The sequence below is a fragment of the Schistocerca serialis genome, chromosome 1 (assembly GCF_023864345.2).
Source record: "Schistocerca serialis cubense isolate TAMUIC-IGC-003099 chromosome 1, iqSchSeri2.2, whole genome shotgun sequence".
NCBI classification, from domain to species: domain Eukaryota; kingdom Metazoa; phylum Arthropoda; class Insecta; order Orthoptera; family Acrididae; genus Schistocerca; species Schistocerca serialis.
Genome location: NC_064638.1, coordinates 130724187 through 130740165, shown reverse-complemented (window position 1 = coordinate 130740165; position 15979 = coordinate 130724187). Strand labels below are relative to the sequence as shown.

General features: G+C 42.0%; 1 protein-coding gene across 1 annotated transcript in view; it reads left to right on the top strand.

Moving 5' to 3' along the window:
- LOC126455783 (angiopoietin-related protein 6-like) overlaps positions 1 to 15979 on the top strand; it is a 1041335-nt gene that overhangs the window by 550528 nt on the left and 474828 nt on the right. The window contains exon 2 of the mRNA XM_050091581.1: positions 15590 to 15713. Within this exon, the coding sequence (XP_049947538.1) occupies positions 15590 to 15713 (124 nt within the window). The remainder of the gene's footprint in view (positions 1 to 15589; positions 15714 to 15979) is intronic.

Here is a 15979-nt window from a genome sequence, read left to right as displayed (position 1 = left end):
CATGCCGGAGGCAGGATTCGAACCTGCGACCGTAGCAGTTGCGCGGTTCCGGACTGAGTGCCTAGAACCGCTAGACCACCGCGGCCGGCCCACTACTACAATGCCTGGACAACAATAGTGTACCACAAGCACAACAATGAGCGTATAGAGTCCCTTATTTTACTTGACGAATAGTTTTATGAAGACGACGAACGAGTCGTCGCCAATGTTGACTGGTGACCAATGCTAAATAGAAATATATAAATCACAGCAGATTTATCAGTTACGTCGATAAGGTGCTGGCTACATGGTCTGGGCCTGCAACGACTAAAATAATTGGAAGTCGTTGGTAAAAAATAATATATATTGTACGTAACTGGCTGTACAGGATTCTTCTTGGCCGCATACAAATAATTATAAACAGATAGCTATTGAGGCCTCATTTAGGCCATACGTTACTAATCGTCTTGTTACAGGTTGCTACCTATCAGCTGAAGGCTATGCTACTCTACTACTTGACGTCCCGAGCTAGAGTGGACGAGAGCTCGTTAGAAACTTGATACAAGCCGCGACTCGCGGGTCCAACGATGCTTATACGGACCGCGGTCGATAACTGCAACCCCTAACAACTGTGGTATCGAACGTTGATACCACAAATAGAATACGACAAATTAACAACTGAGGGCTTTATATTTAGTCGTAAAACATCAAAACTGCCATTTTTAATAAATGAATTATTGATATCTGCTAATGTGTCCTAAGGACCACTATTTTCAGAAAGAGGTGAAGGCAGATCCAAAAACACAGTTACCTGAGCGGCCTAGGTTCACATACTGACACTGAAGACTCTCTTGGTACACTTCACAGGGTGCAGTTCTGAAATAGCCTTATGTAGACTGCAGCAATACTTCCGCTAACATACCGTAAGGCGGGGTGACTTTGAACGGATAGGCGACTTTGAACAGGAATTTTCATGTTTTTAAAATAAATGCTGCACTCTGGTGCGTAAATATGGAACTAAGGCCAGAGTCGTTAAGCTGCCCGGAGTGGCCGTGTGGTTCTAGGCGCTCCAGTCTGGAACCGGGCGACCGCTACTGTCGCAGGTTCGAATCCTGCCTCGGGCATGGATGTATGTGATGTCCTTAGGTTAGTTAGGTTTAATTAGTTCTAAGTTCTAGGCGACTGATGACCTCAGAAGTTAAGTCGCATAGTGCTCAGAGCCATTTGAACCAACCAGAGTCGTTAAATATTTCCAATAATCGATACTTTTAGATGATATAACAGTCGATATGAAATAACATTGTATAACAATGCCAGAAAATAGGATAATTTTCTGGAAATGAAAGTTCCTTCACAACAGCAAAAACATTTGCCTGTTATTAGAAGCATTTTTGAGTTTAGAATTTGAAACGAGTTTTTATGTGCAAGCTTAACACTTGAATGAACGTTTACAGAAAGTATAAAATGTTAAATTTATTCTTTGGTGACGTAAAAAAATAAAATATGAAGCCTTGTCTTTCAAGGGGTGATTCTGAACAGCGCCTTCCCTATTCTTTGACACATCAGCTCCATGGAAAACATGTTTTAGTGAACCTTCCTTCAAAGAAAAGTGTAAAATAGTGTTGGACATGATATCACTGATGATGAAATTACACTTCTGAGTAAATGGCATTCCAAGGTGGAATCAGACGAAGTCTTTTTGTGTGGCCTAATATTCCCAATGTGTCAGATTTTGAGAAAGATGAAATTTGTAGGATTCTACCTGATTCTAAGGTAGATAGAAGGGGAGGGCTTCATTCTGAGTTTAAATTTGATGTCTATGACATCTGCTAGAGTGGACACTCTTTCGTGGCAACTTCCTTTCCTGTAGAATGTTTACAGATGAAATCCTTTAAAATGTGATAACTTTTTTCATTTCTTTTATTAAAGTCATGCGAACTGTTTTGAAAAGATCTATCTATTTCTAAATAATATTCTTATTTCATAACTAGCTCAGCACCAATTTCCATTATTAGCAAAATTAAGCCATAAACATACGAGCAGTTTCAGGTGATCAAAGAAAACTCATAAAAAATACTCAAATTTTTCTTAATAAGTTACTTTCAAAACTATATTTATATACAAAATATCATGCTGTGTCATATGAGAGGGGTGTCATTTAACAGTAATTGACATGACTTTCACAGAATAGGCAAATTTTTTCCATGTTCAAAGTAACCCCAACCCATGGGGTGAAATTGAACAGTGAAAAAATTTTAAAAAATAAACTAGGTGTGGAGGATAAAAATATATAATCTGCTTTATCATATTCAGCAACACTTCTTGCAACTTCCCAAAAAGTTTCATGTTAACATCTTCAGAAGTTTCTGTTTAATTTACAAAAATGAATTTAAAATGTTCATAGTCACCCCGCTTTACGGTACAAGAATATAAACTTCGGGCCAAAAACATTAAAAAGTAGTAATTACTACAGGAGACTTTTACGATCAGATGGCCTTACTGGGAGAGAATTGGAGACGATCTGCAACGAATCAACGAGAGACATTGCCAAGTGAAGACCGTAATGAACAGAAGGTTGAGAATGATTGGGCCCATATTATGGCACCAATCATTGCTATAGTTGAAAACGCAGGGGCTGAGATAGATACAAGTGTACAAAATAGACAGTGGTTAATGTACGATGCAGCACATATGCTGCAACGAAGAAGATAACTACCAACTGCATCAGTCCACCTTGATGACCCAAATAAAGTACAGGGTGATTATAATTAATTCGTTGCTTGAGAGGGCCACCATGAAAAACGAGTTATCGTAGGGCAATGAAACTTTGAGGAAACATTTACAAGGACATGCAGAAGAGAAAGAATGAATAAAGTACTGAAAGCTGGAACTGCACTATTCGTTGCTCTATGTTGCCCGGAACAGCGGTGGACCATAGAATGTTCAGCCGTCGTGTCACAGCTAGCGGACCGAATTGAAGATCGCACTTTGTATCCAGCATTCTCAGTCATGGCAAAAGTAACGTCCACAATCTGTGGCACAATTGACCGTCAGCCTCTCCCAGGAGAAATTCCTAAAACGCCAGTTAAATCGAACTTCCGAATCACATTCTTCAACCATGGTGCGGAAAGATGACTTCTCCGTATTCCGTGAATGCGCCGATTCTCACAAAGAGTAGCAGCACTGTTGTTGTTGTTTTGATAAAACAGCTTTACGAGTAAAGCCCTCTTCACTATGTCAAGACCCATGTTGACTCTCTGGAACTTTAATAATGCGCACTGATGTTTGCGTTTTAACCCTATGTCGCCGTACCAGTGCTGACGCCTAATGGCAAGTCATGACACTACAGCACTACTAACAACGCAAATCTTGCAGCGCACGATCGGAACGTAATTCCTATAGTGTTGAGTACCTACATCGTAAATAGTGTACCGTTTACACTGGCTCAAATCGGCGAAGTTAAATTACAAACACCCTGTTCAACACTGGCCACATGAAGTGATGGAGCCTCTTGCGTAGAAACGTACTCGTCTTATTTCTCTCCTCAGTAGCATTTGCTGTACCATTTCCCGTTTTTAGACTATAATCTTTTAATTTGTTTTTCAAGAATGACTCGTTTAGTTCAGCGTTCATATTAATGGTACGCAAGGGTGCGTCAGTACCAAACATACATAACCATGTAAAAAGCTAGTTGTGAGCAACAAATTGGAAATTTGTTTAAGTTAATATGGGACCAAACTGCTGAGGTCATCAGTCCCTAGGCATTACACACTACTTAATCTAACTTACGCTAAGGACAACACATACACCGATGCTTGAGGAAGGACTCGAACCTCCGACGGGGAAGCCTCCCGAACTGTGGCAAGCCACCTCAGACCGCGTGTGAGGAGCATTCTGAAAGGAGAAATAGTATAAACATATGCACTGATCTCGTTAGTTCACGACATTGGTGTATTCTAAACTGCTTTTTCTTCAGAAAATACTGAAGTGTTCAACAAAAAAAATGGCTCTGAGCACTATGGGTTGGTTCAAATGGCTCTGAGCACTACGAGACTTAACATCTGAGGTCATCAGTCCCCTAGAACTTAGAACTACTTAAACCTAAGTAACCTAAGGACATCACACACATCCATGCCCGAGGCAGGATTCGAACCTGCGACCGTAGCGGTCGCGCGGTTCCAGACTGTAGCGCCTAGAACCGCTCGGCCACTCCGGCCAGCCGAAGTGTTGAACAAGAGATAGTACAAAATTCCTTACATTGACAATAAATACCGTACAACAAAGATTACGATTTCTTTCAGAAACCGCGTTACATATTTACAGTTCTACTTCATATAATTGTCCCTTTCAGAAATAACGAGTACGTATTAAATTATCACATTGTTGTTTGACTATTTTCTTTTGAACTCCTATTTGCTACTATGTTTAAAAATATAAGCTCCAACTGCATTCTAATGTGCACTCCATGTGGACAGCTGCAGTTCTGTTAATTGGAGCTTGTATCTCCGTATCAGAGTCTCTCCTGCATCATGATATCTGAGTAATTTTTAGAAACGGTCTATCCCCTGTTAAATACTGAGTGAGTAGAGATTAATAAGTAGAAATAGCAGCTTAAATGCGCTTTATATCTTGTGGAAACGGGTGTGGGTCAGTGTGTTCGACGATTTAGACATGCTTGATCATACATGAATACCACCTCATCGTCTTTGTAATATGAACACAAGATCCATTATCTACCTATATTGCATTCACTTCAAAGGTAGTTTGCAGCAAAGAAGAGTGCAAGACCTAAAGACTGTGTGAACGTACTTGCTTATTCTGTCGTACTTGCTTCTTCAGTAAGAGCGATGTCCCAGAATTACGCCCTACAGTTTGTATTCATTCTGTGTGATGGTGAATAAAGAACTATGATAAGCCGGCCGGAGTGGCCGAGCGGTTCTAGGCGCTACAGTCTGGAACCGCGCGACCGTTACGGTCGCAGGTTCGAATCCTGCCTCGGACATGGCTGTGTGTGATGTCCTTAGGTTAGTTAGGTTAAAGTAGTTCTACGTTCTAGGGGACTGATAACCTTCCATAGTGCTCAGAGCCATTCGAACCATTCGAACTATGATAAACTTCTTCAGAGAGCGGAAAATTTTGTTAAGTGGCATTACAATGTGCATCATATTTATTCAATATATATTTGTAGTAGCTAGTGTGAAGCTTCCGTTGTTCCCGTTAAACTATTGTTATGGATTTAATTTTGTCTCCGGGGTGTAATGATGAAGACAAGATTCTTCCCAGGGGAATGACGAATATTCAGGGGTAGAAATGGAACCATGATTCTATGCAAAATAGTCTACTACACGTGGGTTCTAAGATGCGTAACTTAAGAGTTATGAGCACTTGTTCTTCTTCGCTACTGTGAAACACATCTAATGTACAAGTGCTCTTCTTCTTCTGTAGTGGTCAATCCAAGGATTGGTTTGCAACAGCTACAATGGCAGCTTGTCTCCATTCTGTGCATCTTTCAGCTTTTCTCTTCATTTCTTTATAGGCGTTACATCTCACATCTTTCACGATTTGATCCGTGTACCTCAGCCGTTGTCTTCCCTTTGGTCTTTTTCGCTCGACATATCCCTCTATGATTGTGTTCAGGAGTCCTTTATGTCTTAATAGGTGGCCTGTAAATTGCACTCTTCTTTTAACAATGAAAATCCAGAAGCTTCTCTTCTCACCTGCTCTTTCCAGAACCACTTAGTTTATGACCTTGTCGATACATTTTATTTTGAGCATGCGTCTATAGCACCACATTTCAAAAGAATTTAGCTTCTGGTCTTCTTCTGTCCCGAGAGTCCATGTTTCACACCCATAGCATGCCACATTCCACACATATGATTTCAAAAATCTTTTCCTGATTTCAAGGCTGATGCTCTTAGATGTTAAGATGTTTTTCTTCTTGTTAAAAGCAGCCTTTGCTTGAGCAATTCTACTTCTCACTTCTGCCTTGCTCCTTCCATCCCTGGTAATATTACTGCCCAGATAAGTAAATTTATCAACTTGTTCAAGCAGTTCATTGCCTACTTGGACTTTCACTTGATCTTTTTTGTCGCATTCCATTACTTTTGTTTTTTCTTTATTAATGCTCATATTATATTCCTCCCCTATAACTTTATCCATTCCATTTAGTAGGACTACAAGATCTTCTTCACTTTCAGCTAGGACTGCTATATCATCGGCATATCTTATCATATCTATTCGTTGGCCATGAATTACTACAACTGTCTGTGAATTTTCTTTTACTTCTGACAGCGCCTCTTCAATGTATAGGTTAAAGATAACAGGGGATAGTGCGCAACCTTGTCGGCCGCCTTTCCGTATCTGCACCTCTTCCTGTTTTGTCCGTCCACGGATAACTGCTGTCTCGTTTTTGTATGGGTTCCATATCATTGTTCTATCTTTATAGTCTATTCCTACTTTTTCGAGTGCCTCAAACATCTTATCCCATTTAACATTATCAAAGGCTTTCTCTACATCTACAAAAGCTATGTATGTTGTCAGGTTCTTATCCAGTCGTTTCTCTATTATTAGTTTTAGAGCAAATATTGCTTCTCTGGTTCCTCTATCTTTCCGGAATCCAAACTGGTCTTCGGAGAGTGTAGCTTCGATTTTTTGTTCTATGCGTTTTAGGATAATTGAAGTTACTATTTTAGAGGCGTGAGTAACTAGGCCGAGCGTCCTATAATTTTCACATCTTTTAGCATATGCCTTCTTTGGAATGGGGATCATAATGTTTCTCTCAAAGTCTGTGGGAATTTTACCCTGCTCGTACATGTTGAAAACAAGATTATACAACTCCTGATTCAGTTTTGCTGCTCCAGATTTCAGAAGTTCAGCTGGGATATTGTCTATACCAGTTCTCTTATGGCTAACATTTTAGAGCCCTTGTTTACTAGACATCCTGCTTCAAATGATCATTCCTGTTATGTTTCTGAATATTGACCATTCCTCCAGGGGCAAATTGTATATTTATACGATACTTGTGGCAACTGATAACAGCTACGCGTAGCATCTTATTGAATGTTTGAACGAAATCATTTGAAGAATCAGGCCTGACAACAGTCAAGCCATCTCACTTAAGTTTCAACTATTTCGTAGAAATTTCTCTGCTATCTATCCATAAATAATTGAATCTACTTCTGATAACTTCTCTCACAGAATTGCCAAAAAATGGTTCAAATGGCTCTGAGTACTATGGGACTTAATATCTGAGGTCATCAGTCCCCTAGAACATAGAACTACTTAAACCCAACTAACTTAAGGACATCACACACATCCATGCCCGAAGCAGTATTCGAACCTGCGACCGGAGCGGTCGCGCGGTTCCAGACTGCGCCTAGAACCGCTCGGCCACAGAAATGCCCGCCCGATCTTCCGTCTTCTTGCTCAGTCCAGTGGCGGCTTCATTTGATGTGTGTCTTAATATTTCACACTACTACCGTTATGGATTCAGCAATAAATCGTCTGTAGCCGTTTTAGGCGATAGTCAAAAGTAGGTCGGAACATATAGGCGATACCCTTCTGATGTCATCGAAACTATGACCATGATATGAGCATAACGCCTGTTAATCATCAAAGAGACATCCAGATTCGCGCTTTCATACAAGTTTGATTGCAATCGCTGGTATGTCCAATTAATTCGAATGCGAGTGTAACACATGTGTACTGCGGGCGCCTTCCGCTTGTAATTGCTGCCGCGGTGTAATTGAACAGCCGCTATCGCGCCCAGGTCTGGAGTGAGCCGTCATGAATGTAAATCGGCGTTCCTTTCACGGTAGACTGGTTCTCGGGCGCAGTAATTTTTGGCATATGATTCATTGTGGGAACGTGCGTGCTTGCCTCATAACCTTTAAATGCCACTTAGCGCCCGACCGTGTAGCAACACACGAGAAACTTTCGGTCCGCCTTCGTCACTTTCGACACACGGCGAACCCTACGGACTGCGACAGCTGTCGCATATCGGCGGAATTATTTATGCTGTCTGTCGGACACGACGTAGTGTGGTATGCTAAGCGGCAGCCGGCGACGTCTGTGAAAATTTTCCGGTTTCATTTTTGTCTTGCGTCCCAACTGAGATATACACGATCTGATGAAAAGCATCTGGACACATATTAGTGGAGATTGGCAGGGGCAGTGTCCACAGTACGCCTTTGTGATGGCTTGAACTCCGGTGGAGACACTTTCAATGAGGTGTCTGAATGTCTGTGGAGGGATCGGAATCCATTTTTCGTCCCGAGACGAAACCAGAGAAGGTAGTGATGTTGGATGCTGAGATCTAACTCAACCCAAATGTTTCCTACTGGGTTCGTGTCGGGACTCTATATCTACATCTACATGACTGGTCTGCAGTTCAAACTTAAGTGCCTGGAAGAGCGTTCTTCGAACCACCTTCAGATTGTGAGACCTACGTTTTTCCGGCGCTGTTCAGACAACTTATGGGAATATAGCCAAGTGACTTCGGCGACAACCGGCAATATTTCGACAGGTGCACACGCTGCCATTTTCAAGGCAAAACTGCAGCAAAAAAGTACCCTGCAAGCAAATTTAAAGCCTCGGTTTTCGGGGAAAATCGGGAAAGGTAACGCACACGCTGAGATCTCGCTAGTGTTTGCACTGCGTGTGTTATCTTTCAGGAGTTTCCCTGAAAACCGACGTTTCGGATTCACTTCCACAGCGCTTACTTGCTGCAGCTTTGCTCTGAAAATGGGAGGGTGTGCTCCTGTCGAAATATCCGCGGTTGTCGGCTAAATTCCCGAAAGTTATTTGAATACCTTCAGACTATTTCTCTAGGGTTGCACTCTCTAACAGTGCTTGGGAAAAATGAATACCTGAATCGCTCTGTATGAGCTCTGATTTCTCTTATTTTATTATGTTAATCATTTCTGCCTACGTAGGTTGGCGCCAATAAAATATCTTTACATTCAGAGGAGAAAAAAACGGTGATTGATATTTCGTGAAAAGATCTCGCCGCAACTACAAATGCCTTTGTTTCAATGGTTGCCATCCCAGTTCGATTATCATATCCGTGGCACTTTCTCTCGTGTTTCCCGATAATATAAAACGAGTTGTCCTCAGTTGGGCCTTTTCGATGTCCTCTTTAATCCTATCATCGAAGGATCGCATACCGCACAGCAATACTCTAGCATAGTGTAGGCAATCTCTTTAGTACGCTTATTGCATTTTTTAAATGTTCAACCAATAAAACGTAGTTTTGGTTTGACTTCTTCAGAACACTAAATACGTGATCGTTCCAGTTTGTTGTTCGTAATTTAAATTCCTAGGTATTTAGACCAATTGACAATATTTAAATTTGTGTTATTCATCGTATAATCGAAATTTAACGGACTGCTTTTTGTATTCCTGTGGATGACCTCACAATTTCCCTTATTGACAGACAATATCCACTTTTCGCACCATATAGATATTTTCTACAAATAATTTTTCAATTGGTTTTGATCTTATGACGACTTTACAAGACGGTCAGTGGCAGCTTCATCTCCAAACAATTTAAGAGGCCTCCTCAGATTATTTCCTAAATGGTTTATGTAGGTTAGGAACAGCAGAGGGCCTATAACTCCGAATGTCAGTTCTGTTTTAATCGATGATATTCCTTCGACTACTGCGTACTGTGCTTTTCTGACAGGAAATCACGGATCTAGTCGCACAACTGAAGCGATACTCCATAGGCAATTCAAGTCTTTTGTGAGGAACGGCGTCAAAAGCCTTCTGTGCGACGGTACGTCACGTAAATGGACATTTGGAGAAAGTGAAAGGAAGTTTTTGTTGTGCGTCTTGTGAATTATAAATTATTTCAAGACTGTGTACGTGTGCGCGGTGTATAAGAAAGATTAAAAAAGTTAAATAATACCACCAAAAATCACAAACAGCAATGTAATATAAAATAAAAGAACATTCTTTTTATCTGTGTAATGAAAATAAACATGAAAAATCAAATGGCTCTGAGCACTATGGGACTTAACATCTATGGTCATCAGTCCCCTAAAACTTAGAACTATTTAAACCTAACTAACCTAAGGACATCACACAACACCCAGCCATTACGAGGCAGAGAAAATCCCTGACCCCGCCGGGAAACGAACCCGGGAACCCGGGCGTGGGAAGCGAGAACGCTACCGCACGACCACGAGATGCGGGCAATAAACATTACCAGAGACTATTGATTTATTGAAAGCTCTCCTGTTTTTTGTTTCGTCTAGAGGTAGGCCGCTATTGAAGCGCAGGATAATATTTAATGTAAGAATGGTTGTAATTTAAGTCTTTCGCGACGGATTCCTTCCATAAAAAGTTCTCGGTTTACTTGCCGCGTCAAATTTGGATAAAATCCCGAGCTTTTGATGACTACCTCCGTCATCTTAGTCAGGGGTAAAACTTATAATTGTCATTAGAAAGTGTGTATTATTGACTTAGTTGTCACCTCTCAAGATCGCAACCATTAATCATCATTAACCAAGTTTTTACAGAACTTCGTAGTGCAGGGAGCTCATCTCCCGCAGCAGGATTTAGTCGTCCATAACACTGACTGTATTGTTTAATTAAAATTTCATGTCATAATATTAAATGTAAAGGCAAGAGGCTTCTCAATTTTGATCTTTCATTAATTTGAAAGTTAAAAAGCGTAATGACAAATTTCATTTACTAAAATCCACCGCACTGAATGAGTTCAGTGTGTTTCACTTTGGCCGTCTAACTGCAGATGAGATTCTCTCCAATTTTGCCTTGCATATAATGAACATGAAACATTGAAAATCATTACATTCCGCAATATCTCTGTTAATCTTTATGTAGTTTCGTCCATAAATAACCAGTAGCCCCTGATACTCATATTAATTATTACAGTTTGCGAAGATTAAGCATATTTTCTTTTCTAAATAGTAGCGCTCACGCAAACTATTTTATTAGGAGGCGGTGAGTCGCGCTTTGTGTTTAAAAAATATTATATCGTTCGTACTTCGGGGCAGCCGATGTCCGTACGAGTGTTATCGCGGTATAAGTTAATTAAAAGTCTCATGATAGCCCACAATATTTAAAGCCAACCCAACCAAAATCATAAAATATATAATTATAAAAATAAAAATATACAATTGTACAGTGATACATATATATTCATACCGTGATATCTGAAAACCTAGAAATATGGAATCAATTTGAGATCCCCTGTCGATACCATTTATTACTTCGTGCGAATAAAGAGCTTGTTGTGTTTCACAAGAAGGTTTTTGTCTGAATTCGTGCTGAGTTGTTAATAGACCGTTACCTTCCAGATAATGCATAACCTTCGAACACAATATATGTTCCAAAATCGTAACGCAAATCGGCGTCTGTAACTGAGCGGATTATTCTTATTTCTTTTCTGGAGTATTGGCGTGACCTGTGCGATTTTCTAGTCTTTGGTACGTATCTTTTGTCGAGAGAGCGGTGGTATGTGATAGTTAACTATGGGTGTGGCCGAGCGGTTTTAGGCGCTTCAGTCTGTAACCGCGCGACCGCTACGGTCGCAGGTTGGAATCCTGCCTCGGGCATGGATGTGTGTGATGTCATTAGTTTACTTAGGTTTAAGTAGTTCTAAGTTCGAGGGGACTGATGACCTCAGACGTATAGTCCCATAGTGCTCAGAGCCATTTGAACCCTTTGCTAACTAAGGAGCTATTGCATCAGCATACTCTAAAAGGAAACCTTATTGGTAAGCTATCTGGACAGAAAGACTTCCCTTTATTATGTGCTTTAAGTTGCTTCGCTACAAAGTTACTCACTTTGGCAGTTGTTCTCGATTCGAATTCTGGAATATTACTTACTCTTCTTTGACCAAGAAATTTCGGGAAACTGTGGTTGATAACTCTGCTTTAGTGGCACTGTTATCGGTAATATTACCACTGGTATCGCACAATGAAGACATCGATTGCGTCCTTGCTGCTGGTGAGCATTACATTCGACCAGAATCTCTTTCGATTGTCTGTCAGGTTTCGAGACAGAGTTTTATTGTGGAAGCTATTGAAAGCATCTCGCATTGAAGTACGCGCTAAGTGTCGAGCAGACCAGCTCATTTCTGGAATGTTAGGATCCACTCCTCATTATCAATTATTCAAAATGACAATCACGATCGCATTATTTATTTTCAAAAAAAAATGGCTCTGAGCACTATGGGACTTAACATCTGAGGTTATCAGTCCCCTAGAACTTAGAACTACTTCCATGCCCGAGGCAGGATTCGAACCTGCAACCGTAGCAAAAAATGGTTCAAATGGCTCTGAGCACTATGGGACTCTACTGCTGAGGTCATTAGTCCCCTAGAACTTAGAACTAGTTAAACCTAACTAACGTAAGGACATCACAAACATCCATGCCCGAGGCAGGATTCAAACCTGCGACCGTAGCGGTCTTGCGGTTCCAGACTGCAGCGCCTTTAACCGCACGGCCACTCCGGCCGGCTTATTTATTTTGCCGCCAAACAGTTTCAACCGGCGTTGGGGTCATTTTCAGGGCAATTTACACTGTAAAGTTATAATATTAGTAAGTAATCATGTACATAATCTACAAGAAATTAGTCAAAGTTACATAAATAAACAGAGTTTTACACCCATTTGGTCGCTCGCTGGAGTCGTCACATTGCCTGTGCACGGTTGGTAACTATGCATGGTTGGCTCCCTGCATGAGCTTAAATAACGGCGAACAACACGTGGGCAGACGGTAACGCCCTCCACGGTGACCAACGGTAGTTACGTGCTTAAGCAAGAAATCGTAAATTTTAAAGTTTGTTCCAGTTGTGATATAAAACATAATAATTTTGAAGTTTTTTACTAGCTACTAGGAACCCATGCATAATTACCAACCGTGCACAGGCAGGGTGACGACTCCAGCGAGCGACCAAATCGGTATAAAAATCTGTTTATTTATGTAACTTTGACTAATTGCTTGTAGATTATATACATGATTACTTACTAATATTATAACTCTACAGTGTAAATTGCCCTGAAGGTGACCCCATAGCGGGTTGAAAACGGTTTGCGGCAAAATAAATAATGTGATTGTGACTGTCATTTTGAATAATTGATTATAAGTAAATTAATCACTGTTTATCTCCTTACAACTATGTTGTCTAAAAATTACACTTCTCATTGCCTCACATATGCTGCTTTATGAATGAATGCTTTGTCATGCTGATGCAATCATCTCCGAACTGTTCCTCTACTGTACGTAATATCCAATTCCGTAAAATGTGTTCGTATCCATCCGCTTTTAGCGTTTACTTAAGCTGATAATAGGGACCAACCACACTCCCATGCCGTCGCTCCACCTTCTCTGTACTTGCTCACATTGATCTTTCGTCATTTTAAAAATGAAAGTGTTGAGATAAAATTCGCCTTCTTTCTAAATTTCAGTTAGACTCTAATGCTGGCAGGGGACAAGATCGGGAATACCGACCAATATCTGATTACACTCACGGGTAATGGTCTCAGAAGGTCTGGGAACCACTGACGTCATTATCATCTTGCACAGTTTTCAGTCCTCGGCTGGGTCTGTTTGGAACATAAGCCTCGCCATCTAGCCCTTTTTTCCCATCATCTCTGTGTTTACTCTGGTCCAGTACTCGCCATTTTTTTCAGCGCATTCCTTCACACCTTTCACCCACCTATACCTTGGTGTTCCTCTTGGTCGTTGCCTTCGCATCTCCATTTCTTGTATCTTCTTGTTCTCCATTCTCTTCGAGTGTCCGTACCATCATAGCTTTGAAGTTTGTACCCTGTTCTGCGAGGGTTCCTCTTTCACTGTTTCCCTCACCCTTTCATTCCTCACCCTATCTCTCCTTGTTACTCCTCTCTTACTTCTGGGGACCTTCATTTCCCATGCCTGTAATCTGCTTACATCTCTTTTCTTCATTACCCGTGTCTCATATGCATAGGTCAGTATTGGAGTGTAGTAACTTCTGTGTATTACTACTTTTTTGTTTTTGTTTTGTTTTTTGGGACGTCTTTGTTCCAAAGCGCACTCCTACCGCTTCGAAGTAATGTTTCTGCTTGCCTTTCATCATCATTGATTTATTTCGCTTTTCGTCCATTTTCCTGTATCACACTTCTCAAGTATTTGACAATTTTCATCTTCTACAGTTGTTCATCCCCAATCCGTATCCCACTAGTTAGTCCACCTTTCTACCTAGTTCTAACAAGGAACTAACAGTTTCCTCCGATGTATCCATCTTATCCTGAATCTCCTCGTCCCTGTTTCACTAGGTGATCAACTGCAAACATTAGGATATACGCTGAGGTGCAAAAGTCATTTGATATCTCCTAATCTATTGTCGGTCCTCCTCCTGCTGGACTTAGTGCAGCAGCTCGACCTGGCATGGACTCAACAGGCCGTTGGAAGTCCCTTGAAGAAATACTGAACCATGCTTCATCTATAGCCGTCCTGATTGAAAAACTGTTGCCGGTGCAGGTTTTTATGAACGAACTAATCCCTCGATTATGTACCATAAATGTTCGATGGGATTCATGTCGGGCGACCTAGATGTCCAAATAATTCGCTGGAATTGTCCAGAATATTATTCAAACCAATCGCGAACAACTGTGGCTCGACGACATCGCACGTGTCATCCATAAAAATTCCATCTTTATTTTGGAACATTAAGTCCGTGAATGGCTGCAAATTGTCTCGAAGTAGTCAAACATAGCCATTTCCAATCAATGAACGGCCCAGTTGGATGAAAGGACCCAGCCCACACCATTATGGAGCCACCACCAGCTTACACAGTGCCTTGCTGACAATTTGGGTTCATGGCGTCGTGGGGTCTACGCCAGACTCGAACCCTACCACCAGCTCTTACCAAACTGAAATCGGGACTCTTCTGACCAGGTGACGGCTTTCCGGTCGTCTAGGTTCCAGCCGATGTGTTCACGGTTCCAGAGGAAGCGCTGCTGGCGAAGTCGTGCTGTTACCAACGGCACTTGCGACGGTCGTCCGCTGCCATAGCGCATTAACGCCATATGTCGCCACACTGCCCTAACAGATACGTCACACATTGATTTTTGCGGTTGCTTGTCTGTTTGCACTGACAAATCAACGCAAACACCACTGCTCTTGGTCGTTAAGTGAAGGCTGTCGGCCACTGCATTATCCGAGGTGACAGGTAATGCATGAAATTTGGTGTTCTCGGCACTCGACACTGTGGATCACGGAGCATTAAATTCCCAACGATTTCCGAAACTGAACATCCTACGCGTCTAGCTACAACTACCATTCCGCGTTCAAAGCCTTTAATCCCCGTCGTGCGGGAATAATCACGTCGACATCTTTTCACATGAATCACCTGAGACAAATGACAGCTTCGCCAATGCTCTGCTTTTATATCCTGTGCGCGCGATATTGCCGCCATCTGTATATGTGGGCATCGCGATCCCATGAGTTCCATCACCTCTGTGTAAATAAACCTAACTTGAGACCGTCATGTAAATCGTGACCATGCTTGCCATATGATTCGCTGAGGAGGTGTACCGCAGTTGGTGAGAGCAGGAGGTGACAGGCAGCTAACCATGTACGCGCGTGCGTGTTGTTGCAGCGCGTGCTGTGCGTGATGTGCGCCGCCGTGCTGACGACCGCGGCCCACGTGACCAGCCAGGGCTCCGAGGACCGCCTGTGGGAGGAGATGGGCAGCCTGCGAGTCCTCATGAGCGCCGTCGCAGGTGAGTGTGAGTACACCACAAGGCGCTCGCCTCTTCCTCACTCCACCTACCTGGCAACTCAACGGCACAAACGCAGTGCAATCTGGGAATGTCACTTCACGGACTGGCTGTATCGAGTCACACGTGTGTTCACACGTGATCTGCTGTCACAATCGCCTGTAGCGCCCGCAAAATGCAGCACGTTAGATGAGCTGCGCGGGAACCAGCACCGCCAGCCCATTGAGCGGAGAGTGTAGCAGGTAGTGTACCGGCTTTGTCCGAGCATA